The following is a 14,136-nucleotide window of genomic DNA, read 5'->3' on the forward strand; positions in this document are numbered from 1 at the left end:
TGTGTGTGTGTGTGTGTGTGCGCGCGCGTGTGTGTGTGTGTGCGTGCGCGCGCGCGTATGCGTGCATGTGTGCGCACCCAGTGGGGCAGGGGGTGTTTTAAGAAAAAGGAAGTTTCTGTACCAAAATATCAAATTCCTATTCTCCACACTTCTGTGAAAATGGACAAGTTATTGGCATTAAAAAAAAGCCAAACCAAAACACAAACAGGGAAATGAATGAAAACTGGCTCCATAATGCCTTGCACTTTACATTTCTATTCAAAACATAAATCCGCTTTCGATTAAAAAAAAAAGAAAAGTAACACATCACTTAAAAATCAAAGAGAAGGGCTTCCCTGGTGGCGCAGTGGTTGAGAGTCCGCCTGCCGATGCAGGGGACACGGGTTCGTGCCCCGGTCCGGGAGGATCCCACATGCCGCGGAGCAGCTGGGCCCGTGAGCCATGGCCGCTGAGCCTGCGCGTCCGGAGCCTGTGCTCCGCAAAGGGAGAGGCCACAACAGTGAGAGGCCCGCGTACCGCAAAAAAAAAAAAAAAAAAAAATCAAAGAGGAAAACGTTACTTGGAAAGTTGAGGAAGCAATAGCATTTCTTTCTGGCATATTAATTGTTTGGCACAATCACAGGTAAACAGACTTTACGGACATCGTGTGGCTGTTCACATTTAAAGTTTCTCCTCTAAAGTGGTTACTTTCGGGCTAAACAAGTATATCGGTTAAACGAAGTCCGTGAACAGGCTAAGCCGGGCAGGCATGGACACGTGTGATGCATTCTCCGTCCAAAAAATGGAACCTAAAATAAAAAAGAAAACTGAGTCAGAGCAGGAAATGTTAAAAAAACAAAAACTTTGTTGAGAAATCTCATTGAATAATAATAGCTAGTGTTTACTGAGTATTAACTATTCATCAAACAGGCTCAGCATTTTTTTTTATGTATTATCCTTTTCCATCCTTACGACCACTCTGTGAAGATGGCAAATACTTTAATTTACCCATTTTACAGACAAGAGACTGAGGCACAGAGAGATTAGGAGCTTGCCCAAGGTCACATATCCAGAACTTGAAGCTTGGCTGGCAGGGGGAGCTGAGGGACCAAGCTTTTAACCAGCAAGCTACACTGCCTTCTACTTGTTCTCATTTTAATTCTTTTTAGAGCGTCCTGTGACTGCAGCTCCTTGAGAAGAACATAACATTATGGGCACGACCACATGTATACAGTGAGCAAATAAAAATTCACTGATAATGAGAAATATATAACTTCATACATTTGTGCAAATATGTGAGGGAGTTCCCTGGTGGCCTAGTGGTTAGGATTTGGTGCTTTCACTGCTGTGGCCTGGGTTCAATCCCCGCTCAGGGAACTGAGATTCCGCAAGCCGCACGGCGCGGCCCCCCCCCCCAAAAAAAAATCTATAAGCCCCCCCCCCCCGAAACCATTCCTCCCCCCCACCACCAAAAAAAAAAGATGTGAGACGAAGTCAAAATTCTGGGTGGGGCAAGGGGATAATAAGAGTAAAATTAGGGAAGGAGGCAAGCTCGATTTGCAGAAATGCAATAAAGCAAACCTGGGCTTAGGGAGAACCAGCAGTGAAAGGTCAGCTTCATTCCAAGAGCTGTTCAATTGCTATTTCTAAGAGCCCTGCTCATCATGTCTTGGGTGAAGCCGGGTTGAGGAGGGTCAACCAGCAACTGGGGTGGTGGTTCTCTGTGCCACGGCAAGTGGAGGACCCTCAAAACACGTATGCTTTCTAGAGGCAAAGAGCAAAAACCATTCTTCCCCCTGTAGGGGTGGTGCTCTCTTGAGAACCTGCGTGCTTTGCAAGTGATAGGGAGAAAGTTTAACCCCAGGCCTGGAGGCAATGGATATTCAATGAAATGGGATGACAAATTACCCGATTCAGGGTAATACGAGAGAGGCCAGCTCTTACACACTCACGCCTCCGGGATCCTTCTACAGTTTCCGCAAGGCACGGAAATGCATCCTTCCCGCCTCCCAACTCTTCGGTATCATTCTAGCGTATTTCCTATTCTTTCCACCAAAAGAGGCCGCCCCACACCAGTAATCTGTCCTTAGGAGAAAACTGAGATGCATCTTCCAGATGCCCTCTGAATCATTTCTTTATACATCAAACAGAAGGCTGTCTGCAGACAGTGGCAGAACCATTCTAACCTTATTGTTAGGGTGCACTGATTGGATGGACCCAATTCTATGGGTGTCCAACAACGGTCAAGGCTGATTACTCTGGGCGTTATCTTTGGGTGCTCCCATGCTCGTGTTCTTCTTACCTCCTTTTTCCTTTTTCTTCTCTTCCTCTTTCTTCTTTCCTGCCTTCCATTTCCAAAATGGTTCTGGAAGGGCCAGGGAGATGGTTGAGATCATAAATACACAGGGAAGAAAGGGAAGCAGTAGGACGGCAGGGGAGGTATGAGGTGGACAGGCAGAGCCATTCCAGTTCCGCTGTCTTTTTGCAAGAGCATTATTTTCAAGGCTCTAACGACAGCGTCTACTCGGGGGCACCTTGGCCATCGGCTCCATGCAGACGCGTGCTAGAATGGTTCTGTCACTGTGTGTGTCGAAAGGCCCACGGATAGCTGGCTCATGTGTTGCCCCCGAGACTATGTCAGAGGAGGTGGAGGCAGCAGGAATGGCCTGGACAATTACAAGTGGATGGTATGAGATGCCATAACTCATGACCTTTATGATCCTTTCGTGACCCTGAGATCTGAGAGATTCCTTTCACCAAGCCCCAAACGACTACACGAACCAATGGTTCTCAATTTGGGGTGATTCTGCCCCCAGCCCCCCAGGGGACATCTGGTAACGTCCAGAGACATTTTTGTGTGTCACAAATGAGGGGAGGGGGCAGCACTACCGGCCCCCAGTGGCTACAGGCCAAGGATGTTGCTAAACATCCCATAACTCAGGAGACAGTATCCGCAGCAAAGAATTATCTGGTATAAAAAAATGCCAAAAAAATGTCAACGGTGCTGAGGTTGAGAAAAATGAACACAGACAGCGATATCCAAGGAGCCTGGAACGAGTGAGCTCTAATTGTAATAAGGGTGTCAAACTGTATCCGTGGAGAACGCCAAGCATGTGTCTTTTATTCATTCATTCAACAGGCATTTACTGAGTGTCACCAACATATCAGACCCTACTTTAGGTGCTGCAGATACAGTGACGAACCAAACAGGAAAGGCCTCTGCCCTTCATGGAACTTAAATTTTAATGACAGATACCCAGTAAGATAGCTTCAGGTACTCAGAAGAAGTGTCCTCTTGGTTTCAGTGTGGTGCTCTGTGCATCTCGACACCATGGTCACTCTTTGGCTTGTCACGTAGGTCGTCCTCAGCAAAAGTAGCAGAAAAAAGAAATTAACGCTGGTGGCCTGCCACGGGCCGGGCCACATCAGGGCATCATGTATGAATGTCACACCAAAGCGGGAGCCAGATTTCTGCCTCGCTTTGACACAAGCCAAGTGGCCTCCTCTTGAGGTGAATTAACGCACCTGACTGAGGTCAGCCAGCTAGAAAAGGAACGTGTCACAGTCAAACCCAGCTCCATCTTCTTCCAGATACCACCAGGCCCAGACTCCAGGCTCTGGGAAGAAAGGGACTCTTGTCTCTGAGGACACAGCACTCTGCTTGGTACACAGGCATTTAACAAATATTTTCTCGAGTGTGTCCTAACTCCTGTGCCCACCACAAGCTGTGACCTCCCTGAAGGTAAAGGGGTGACCTTCTCAGGTCCTGGAGCTCCCCCTTCACCCCGAGACCCCCTGCCTGGCACTGATCAATGCCACCAAACTCGGAAGCCAAAGGCTCTCGCTTACGTAGGGTCCCTCCAGGGTCTAGGAGGGGCCCTGGCAACGTGCTCACTAGGTCGTGTGCTTTTGTGAAACCTTCAAAAATATCTTTGTGTTATTCTTTTTCTTACTGAGAGCACCAAGATTGTGGAAGCGTCAACCTAGATCTGCTCCAACTGAACTTAACATAATGATTAGATTGTCCTGCAGGTCCCTTTATACCTGAATGCCCTTTTCTTACTTTTATGCTTTTTCAAGATCCAGTCTGTGTTTCTCCCTCCTTCCTCTGAGCCCTTCTTCACTGGACCAGCCTGTAGCAGTTTCCTCCTCCATCTATGAGCTCTTAACCACACAGACCACGACTTCTGACACGATACACCCCACAGATAACTTGCCCGTTTCTTGACTGGTCCATTCACAGCTACTTCTACATTCACTGTATGACAAACCTAATAGGTGTCTGACAGTCACACATGCATGAGAAAGTGTTCATGGAAGATGCATCTTCAGATGTACAAAGAGAGCCAAGGAGCTCGTCACTCAGTACCAACTTGATGGTTTACTTTACAATCAACTATACACTCAAGCCAATGTTTCTATTAGTCTAGGTTTCCAACCAGCAAATTCTAGAAGTTACTGAGGCAGAACCTTCAGCACTCTTGAGAAGGCATGATTCCCAATACATTCGCAGCACTTTTAAAGAGAAAGCAGTCCTGATACGAAACAGAAGTATTATTCGTGCTGTCTCTCGAAACAGAGTCAATTGTGTAAAAGAAGGAAACATAATGGGACACGTGCAGAAAAGCCTAGTCACGTGACATAAAGAGTACTGGCCCTATTATAATTTTAATCTTAATAAAATCAGGCTTGCTACAACTTTTTCAATAGAAGTACACAGCTCAAAAAAATTCAAATGGTATAACAGTGCATAAAATAAAAATGACAAGTCCCACAGCTTCTGGTTTTAATAGCTATGCAGAGTGCCACCGTATCTTAATTTGGTAAAGTTCTAAATTGTTTCTTCTAATTTTTTTGGAGTAGGTATATACTCACATAACCCTAAATCATGCAGTACGTTATCTGCTCCCATCCTGTGAGTAGAGGGTTAACCTGGGGCCTGGGTTGATGGAGGCCGACCTGACATGGACCTGGGCCTCCCACTGCAGTGTGTCCCCAGAGAAAGTAAAGAAAAGCAGGGGATGGTGGGTCAGCCTCACTGGTTGGGTGAAACTGCACTTGAGCTGGGGGAGCCTTGAGCCTCTGGAACTAGGGGGATCATAAAAGATTTGCAAGAAATGAGTGGTAGTTTCTATGAGTCAAGAGGACACCCCCGACACACACGCACCCTGGCAATCACGTATGGCAGCCACAGCGCCTGTGTGGACGAGAGAGCAAAAGGAGCTGTGTGCTCAGGGAGCTGACGAGTTCCCAAGGAGGCGAAGGTGCTGTACTTCCTACGTTGTGTCCTGTAAGGCTAAGTAAATGAAGTATTAGACAGGTGTGCTCAACCGGGGTGATTCCAGCCTCCTCCAACACCCCCGTCCTCCCTGCCCAGGGAACACGTGGCAATGTCTGGAAGCACTTTTGGTGGGCACAACTGGGACGGGGTGCTACTGTCATCTAGGGGGGTAGAGGCCAGAGCTGCTGCTAATAAACATCCTACAATGCACAGGGCGGCTCCTACAACAAAGAGTCATCCAGTCTAAAATGTCAAAAGAGCCCAGGTTGAGAAACCCCGTATTAACCTAAAGCATATTCATGTCCTGTGAGTCTCTCTGCCAATCTGAACCTGTAATCACGGGCATGAAGCTGTCCTGAGAGAGCAAATGCAGACAGTGGCTCTTGACATCTGTGACAGCAAATGAGCATACTTTGTTTCTTCCACCCATCTTTCGCTAAAGTTTGCACTTATATTAGTTATATTTTAGTCAGTATTAAAAAAAAATTTATACTCTATTCGGAAATTATAATGTTTCACCATAAGTTGGTTCTGAAATAGAAACAGCTAATAACTTTTTAATTCTTCCTTTTTTTTTTTTTTTAACATGAGCAAGACCCAGGTTTTAATCAGAAATTTTTTGCTTCAGGAAAGGAAAATGTATTAGTCAAGGTTTAAAGTGCAGCTCAAAAATAAAAATAGAAAATCAAAATGAGGGCTAAAAATGTTAACATAAAAAATGGAATGAAATTTAAAAACAAGATTAATTGTTTGAAGGAAACATAGTTGTTAAACTTTTTTGATAAAATAATAAGCAATAAGAATAAAAGTACTAGTCACATAATTCTAAACTTCCAAAGCCAATGGGTAATCAGAATGGGATGGACATGGCTAATCTTTATAAACTCTAGAAGTGTGGGTATTACAAGAAACGAATGTTTCTTAAACAGCAAAGTATTCCCAGTAGACATACGATTTAGTAATGCATTCTTAATTGTTAAAAATCAATACATGTTAAAACTATTATTTGCCTAAAAATGTGTTTAGAAAACAGGCATCCTATTCTTTTTAAGTAGACATATTTTATTCTATTTTTGAATTATCAAATGTGAAGTTAAAAACTTTACAATTACAAGACCGTAGCCTAGCAGTGACTGTAGACTCTACAAGTTAATTGATACATCTGAGAAACAAAACAGTAAAATGAACTCAGGGGCCACCAGTTTCTACTTAAAGGTCTCAGTTTCATTCATCAAATACTGTTCACCTTATCAAAATAAACAAACATCTGTGGCTAATGTCAAGACCAAACCAGAATGGAAAGTTTAAAATTTGAGTAGGTGTAGTCCTCACCTATTCACAGCCCGTGTTTTTAAAGCACCAATACCTGGGACCACAGTCAGAGTTAATCCACTTTATTTTTTAACCAAAGAAAAAGAAAACAGGGAGGTAAAAGTAATAAACACATCGCATTAAAAAGAATTTTCTATCTACGTTTTTACCATCTACTAATGAGCTCTAAAACTTCAGAGTGGAGTTTCACCAGGATATGTTTATTAAAAAATGTTTGTTCTTGAGTTGTTTTGAATAGAATATAATTGAAAGATACTCTGGAAGAACTAGATTTTCACCGGGATAAATTTCGCCCAAGACAAGTAACAACTCTGGGACTAGAACTCGGTCATTGAAATGACCTATGAAAATGTGTTTTCAAGACAGAAAAATAACCAATATGAAAAGCTGTAACATCGAGGTCTAGAAACACATTTCAAGTGGGCATCTGAGAAGGGGGTAAGTTCAGATCTGACATTAAAATCTTATTTTTTCAGTACTTCAGTTCTTTTATCACTTAATTCTATTAGGAAAACCCTACTCGGTTATTACAGACTTCGTTATTAAGTGTGATAAAAACACAGCACAGAGATGTCCCTGGGTTTACGGCAGGAGAACGACTTTGTTTCCTTTCAGAACTGACCTTGCACTAAACCTCAACTAGAAACTAGACGAACCCGGGGAGGCAGAATCTGGTTCTCTTGTCAAAATATCTCAGGTTTGGAAAACTCATCGGAACTACAGGATGAGACAGGGACCAACTCTGTACCACTGTCCCTCATCTCAGTGAGCATCTTCCCCACACAAACCAGTTCGGGTTAACTGCACTGAAAAACATGTTCAAATTAAACACGACGGCAGCTTTCACGGAAGTAGAAGAATATAGTGGTTAAGACCACACAGACAATGGAGCATCAGACAGAAGTGAAATCCACAGCCTGCCCTCTGACCTATCACCTTGGGACCTCAGCCACTCACTGAGCCCCTCTGTGGCCGAACGTTGTTGCATGGAAAATAGGACAAAAGTAAATCTTTCTTCGCAGGCTTCCTGTGAATATTACCGTGAGAAACACATCCACAACACTTAGTATCCAGTGTCTGGTACACCACTGCATCCAACGAGCAGCAACTAGTACTGTGATTCATACAAAAATAGTCGCCCAGAATGTGTCACTCTTCACTCGCTTTAGCAAACTGGCCCCAAGATTCTCGTACCTGGGGCACACGTGAGGTTATACTAACACTGTACGAAGACAACGTAAGTCTTAAAGGAGGGTGAGTTAAGAGTCAACTTTTCAGCAACAGCGACTCCAATGGACAAAAGATGACTCTCGTTGGATAAGGCAGATGATAAAAACTGAGATCAAGGTCAAAGGCGGCTGGGGCTTCACCATCCCTCCCCACCTGGGGTGTGGAGGGGTGGAGTCTGGCACAGAGCCAAACAACTAATGGTTTAAAACATTTCCTGTCTCAAAATGGCCAAGAATAAAAGGTGCATATCATGCTTACAAACGACAAGACCGGCTCACAGGGAGGAAAGGTCTAAACACAACAGGAAGTATTTCTCAAGGAAACCACAGGAGAGCCCAATGCCGTCTTCAGATGGGTCCAATCAACCAGGGGCCCCACTACAGCGCACAGAGCGAAACCCAAGCCAATATACATCCTTCCTTATTTCATTCCAAGAGAGTCAAAATATTAGCTGTTATCTGTAACTCTGGAGGACGGGAAAGATGTTTGGCACTACTACAGTTTTAAACCCTAAGCCGCATGTGGGAAAAAAAAAAAAAAAAAAGAAGCAGAAGGTGGAATCTAGCTTGCTTTGAAAACATTCAACCTATTTTAAGACGAGAGGATACCACGTGTAGAGAGAACACTGCAGGCGACTGAACTCGCCGCCAACGAGCCACCAGGCCTGGGACTTGTCCTTCAGCACACACCCCTGCCCCTGCACCCCACGTAACTGTTGGGTAAATGAAGACGTACCACTAGAAGAGCAAGGCACCTGCAACCTGGCATCCCTGGGGTATCTGGCTGTACTCATACTGTATTTCAAACGTTTTGAATCTGAAGGGCAATGATTCTCCAGGCTCCACAAACTTCTCTGCTCTCTCCTGCCTGCCACCCACCCCCTTCCAGATGTCTCGTACAGCTGCCCGACCCCTGCAGTCAAGAGAGCCTGCAACCCCTGGGGACACAACCTCTAAAGCCCTGTCCAGTCCTGCCATTGGTCCTGCCACTTCTTGGCAATCACTTTTCAAAAGTGGTGTTCAGGGCATTGTGATATTGAGCTGTTAGATAATAAACTGGCACGTTAAATATCATGAACCTCCACGGTTGTGAACAAGGCATCCTGTGGAGAGAGTCAAAATAGAGGACTTTCAAGTGAAGATACAAGAGTGACTGCATCATGGATGATTTTCTGCAAAAACCAAAACACAAACTTATTTACTTCTGCCTTTTCGGCAGGTCTGATGTTAAACATCTTTTCAAGAGCGTGCATGCTCTGATTTCTGCAAAGAAGCATAAACTACATATATATCTATATATCTATATATATATATATATATATATATATATATCTCCTAAAGTTTTTTAAGCAAATTTAAGTGTTTGAAATTATTTTCATGAAATGCTTCTAATGCCACGAGAAGCATGATATGTAAATGATTAATAGAATAAGGATGGTAAAGGATACAATTCTCTCAAATGGAAAGGGAAAGGAGTGAGGAAGTGGTTTTCCACTTCAGCTTCTGATTCCCAACTTCTAGCACGTTACCCTGGGTTTCATGTCACACAGGCCTTGCTCAGAGTTGAGTGACTGCAATGTAAGAGAAGCACCAAGAACACAAATATATATACTAACTTTACGAGTCAGCGGATGGCAGCTGTCTCCCACTTTGCCCATCGGTGTGCAAATCCGTATGCTCTTAACCCAGATACTAACAGCACAGCACATGCCTCCACCACACTGGGGGTCCTTGTCGCAGGCCTGAAATGTAATAAGCAAACACATAAATACAGATAACAGGAATGACTCAGGCTAAGGGGATCTAAAATTAGCAGCAAAAAAAAAAATGCCCTTTTAATATCCAACCGCTATGATTTTAAGAATCTTACATATAAAAAAAGAAGTGTTATCTTCATTTGCTTGAACATATTTACAACAAAATCTGACCAGAAGTGATTTTCCCACTTGGGTTAAAAAAAAAAAAAATCACCTAAATAATGGCCCACACATTATGAAAATCTTAAACCACAAGATTTTTAAAAAACAAAATGAGCTCTTTTTTTCTTGCGCTTTATGGATGAACCGGCTCTGAATTTGAAGAACGTGTCTATATTAGTCTTTTACCATACATGGCCATTAGGAACTCCATAAATCGAATCACAAGATTTTATAACTATTAACTGCAGAATACATTGGGCCCAATTTTAAAAAGGGATTTAAATGGTCTCTAAATCTGGCATGAAATACTCCAGACCCATAAAGGCACTGATGTCGATTTTTGAAATACTACTCATTTTCTCTTTCAAATATTTGCATTTTGGCTCACGAGATTTGATGTTTCTCACACCACTGACTTGATTTTCACCACTTCCTTTTGAAAGAAAGAAATCTCACAGGTTGAGAATGGACAGACCAAGACTTTTTGCCTTATATTACTCTTTTCTGGGTGAGTAAGCTGCAAAAAGGAAATTATTGGCTTCAGATATACATATGTGTACATTACAAAATTACCTGAACTATCCTGTAAGATCCATCAGATTTAGAAATGCAAGCGACAGATGCAATTATCAACAGTGATTACTCAAGACTGTTGTTCCTGATATAAAAACTTGTAAATACATAAAATCAAAGAATTAACTATGGAAGAATTTCCATACTTGACTAAGTAGAAGTAAATAATGAAGTCTAAACTTATTTGCATGAAAATAGATCTGAAGAACTATTCTTCTCTCCTAAACCAACCATAAATAGGATGCTTTGTCTGAATGGTGTGCAGTAATGTTTTGCTAGTGATAAGGTAAAAGCAACCTGTACTATATACGTAAGAAGCTAAAAAGTGTATAATTTAGACACAAATTTTAAATGTAGATTTCATGGAAACAACTAAAACACTTCTTCAGAGTTCTTGGTTTTGGGGACAGCTATAACTTCTCAAAATGGAAATATATGGGCACACTCTTATTCACTATTTTTTCGTTAAAAGTGATCAGCTATCTTGCTTTAGAGTTGGTTTTCTTTCCTCCATAAGAATTTTTTCTCGAGCTATTTAAAACAAATATCTGGATTTAAACTACAATTTTCATCTTGGGGTATTTGAACATTTATAGGAAAATATATAAACATTCCCACTTTTCCAATTTTTATTTGAATGCCAGAAATCACACATATGTAGCCATTTTACATTCCATAAATGAGACGTTCAATACTCGATCTTTCCCAATACTGCCTTAACAAATTTATGTGGCCATATAAATCAATCTAAAAATAACTACATATACTACCCCCCCCAAAAAGTAAATATTTAAGGTGGAGGTTTCAGGCAATATTTTACTTCAACAGATGCTCAAGAGCAGGAATTCTGAAGCCCCACTAGCTCTTTTAATAAGACAATCAAAATTCAGCCAAAATCTCTTAAAATTCAACCAATCACTTGGACGTTTAACAGCCTAGAGATGACATATCTAGATAAGTTATTGAGCTTTTTATTTGACTCCAGATGGTTCCTGTCATGGAAACATAACTACATTTCTTTATTGCCATGTTGTTTTAGAGAAATTTTTTAAATTCTTTTTTTTTTGGTAGCACTGATTTAAAACAACAAGAAAAACAGCACACATAATTACATAATAAGCCCAGTCTAAACCTTAACAGATAAACATTCAATGTGATAAAATTTCATTTTGTAACACAAAAAGCTTCAGTTCTCAGACATACAAAGAATTGCATAGGTTTATATATTTTTAATTAGACAGCTGTTTCCTAATGCCCTTCATATTTAACCCACTGCTGATCTGTTCAAATAGTGTTGTCTTGTGAATGGAACAAAAAGATACTTATATCACAAAGGAATCTGGGACTCAGAGGATTACGAGAAATTTAAAATGAGCCAGCAGGGGAAGAGGGGGGAAAAAAACTCATCAGGTTTCAATTCTCATGTATTCGAAAGACCTGTAAAAACTCTTTTTCAACCACAGGGACTGACAAAGCTATTCAAATACATTTGTAAAAATCTCTACAAACTATTCTAATAAATATCACAATGCTTATAATTAAGCACCTCTTGGCTGTCACCCAAATATCTATTGGCTGTAACCACATACTGTTCTAGTATGAGGGCTTTCAATGTGCTATAAGCCTATTAACCAACATGGAGACAATAGAGCTTAATTTTCTCAAGACGATGACATTTCCCTTAAATTTAAATGTTATTTCATTATCTACGTATCATCATTTCAAACACAGAAGTTTTATTTAAACCCTATTGTGTGCACTTAGCTATCTGAAATAATTTAGTGGAGGTGTAAAATAAGTTAAGACTTAGAAGAGTAAAGCATTTAACAATCAGGAAATCGTAGCGATTTTGCATTGTTGACGTAGACTAGACATTTTTATCTTGTGCTGTAAACTCATCCTTCGGATCCACACAAAGAAAACTGTTGGTGGACGCAGAAGAGACCTGAACTAGTTCCTGCTTGTACAAATGATGAAGACATCTCTCTAAACTGCAACATCTACATGGCAACCTACTCCAGAATTAAGCCAGAGCGCTGGAGGTGCTTTACCAATAACTGGAAGTGGAAAACTTCTACAGGGAGAACCTCGGGACGCTGGAAAAACAAAAACAAACAAACCAAAAAACCTGGAACCCAGAAGGCAGCGTCCACGTTGCTTTTCAAAGTGCACGTATGTCCTCAGACCAAGTTATTTCCAAGGGTTTTTGCGGAGGATGCCTCGGGGAGCAAACTCCTTGACTACAGAATTCAGGCTCCCGGGATTTGGGGGTACTGGTCTTGCCCCTCTGCATTTCAGGACACTAAAATTTTAAGGATAGAGGCTGGAACGTCTGGGGAAAGTGCTTGAGAAAACCGCGAAAGGAAACTTCTTTCAGCTTAAGAGAAAAACAGACCAAACACGAGGAGAGAGGGGGAAGCAAGCGGGAGAAGGTGGTGATGAAGGTGATGAGGTGAGACTGTGGTCACTTTTTCTTACAGGGAGCGCCCGATGTCCCGGCCGTCCGCGGCTTTGGGAGCAGGGCACTTTTCCAAGTGCGCCAAAGGGCGACTGGAGCAGGAGTCCCCACCCGGGATGACCCTCCCGGTGGCCCCCGCCTCCCCGTTGCGGTCGCCACCCCGCCCCCCACCCGGTGCCTCTAGGGCGCGCGCGACCCGGGCGGACAGGTGCACCGGGGGCCGCTTACCCCGGTGATGACGGCGGCGTCCCCCGCGGGGGGCTTGAGCAGCAGCGGCGGCAGCAGCAGCAGCAGGAGCAGCAGCGGGGCGCAGCGCGGGCTACTCATGGCGCCCTCGGGCCTGGGCGGCGGTTGGGGGGCCGTTGGGGGCGCGCGGGTTGGATCGCGGAGCGGCTGGCTGGCGGGCCGGCGTCTCACGCGAGCCTGCCGGCGGCTATAAACACAAGCTCCGCAGTGACTCACACCGCCACCCGGGCAGCCGCACGCGCGGCGGCCACGGCGCGGGCACACCTCCCGCGCCCACCCGGCCCGGCCCGGCCCGGCCCGCGTCCTCACCGCGCACGTGCTGCCGCGGGCCCCCGCGCCCCCGCCCCGGGCGCCACGCAGGCAGCGCCCGCCGCAGCCTTCCGCACGCGCCCGCATGGCTTTTGTGGTCGGGGACACCCTCCTCTGCTGTCCTGGTTTCCCCAGTCCCACGTGCTCAGCGCCGCAAACTTGCAGCTCATTTGCTCTCCAGATGTTTAAGGAGCGCCTACTACGTGCTAGGCGCTGTGGACACGGGGGGGGAGCAAGGGAGGTGATAAGAACCGCTCAATTCGTTCATTTTTGTATGTCACCTACTGACCCTGGGTCCGTCCTTAGGGTCCAATAATCGAACAGAAAAAGACATCAAACAAACGCCCTGGGAACTTGGAAGACGGGGGTGGGGGGGGGAGAACAAAGGGAGGGCAAAATTATCCCACATCCCTGACGACACTGAGGGCGTCTGTGCTTCCAGCTGTGGGAGTCCAATTTCTTTCTTTCATTTCAAATGCTGTTCCTTTCTGCTCACATCTGTTCCCGACCCTCTGCTCTCTGATTTTCCTCGCATGCATTTTCTCTCTTTAACATCGCGCCAGCTTCAGGCAGAGCAATTCAGAATGATGCCAAAGCGGAATGAGATCGCCAGGCTTCGGATGCCAGCCTGAGGCCCCTTAAGCTCTGGGTAGGCAGCTCTCTCTTTTACTTCCTAGCCCAAGATAATCACCCTTCAGTCTTTGTAAGATGCGATACGGCGGTACTGGGATTCGTTCATTTGTGTCAACATGACTTGAGTGCCTACTGGGTTCTAGGCCACCTACGAGAGGACCAGTGACAGATTTGCCT

The 14,136-nt window shown here is 44.0% G+C and overlaps 1 protein-coding gene across 2 annotated transcripts; it reads right to left on the minus strand.

Annotated features, from left to right (window-relative positions):
• Positions 1-683: 683 nt before the first annotated feature.
• Positions 684-13,098, minus strand: PROK2 (prokineticin 2). Of its 2 annotated transcripts, XM_060021499.1 has the most exons (4): positions 13,000-13,098; positions 9,438-9,563; positions 2,282-2,344; positions 684-788 (listed from the first exon to the last, which is right to left on the minus strand). In XM_060021499.1, the coding sequence occupies exons 1-4, from the start codon at positions 13,096-13,098 to the stop codon at positions 684-686; spliced, it is 393 nt and encodes a 130-aa protein (XP_059877482.1). The 2 variants fall into 2 exon arrangements, with proteins under 2 accessions (XP_059877482.1, XP_059877483.1); XM_060021500.1 differs by lacking the exon at positions 2,282-2,344.
• Between the last annotated feature and the right edge of the window lie 1,038 nt (positions 13,099-14,136).

Source organism: Delphinus delphis, chromosome 10 (genome assembly GCF_949987515.2).
Source record: "Delphinus delphis chromosome 10, mDelDel1.2, whole genome shotgun sequence".
NCBI classification, from domain to species: domain Eukaryota; kingdom Metazoa; phylum Chordata; class Mammalia; order Artiodactyla; family Delphinidae; genus Delphinus; species Delphinus delphis.

Coding starts and splice junctions, on each gene's coding strand:
- PROK2 (XM_060021499.1), bottom strand. CDS start 13,098: ATGAGTAGCCCGCGCTGCGCCCCGCTGCTGCTCCTGCTGCTGCTGCTG. Junction 2,345..9,437: donor GCCATCCGCTGACTCGTAAA/GTTAGTATATAT, acceptor TGGCCCTTCCAG/AACCATTTTGGAAATGGAAG. Junction 789..2,281: donor GAAGAAAAAGGAAAAAGGAG/GTAAGAAGAACA, acceptor TTTTTATTTTAG/GTTCCATTTTTTGGACGGAG.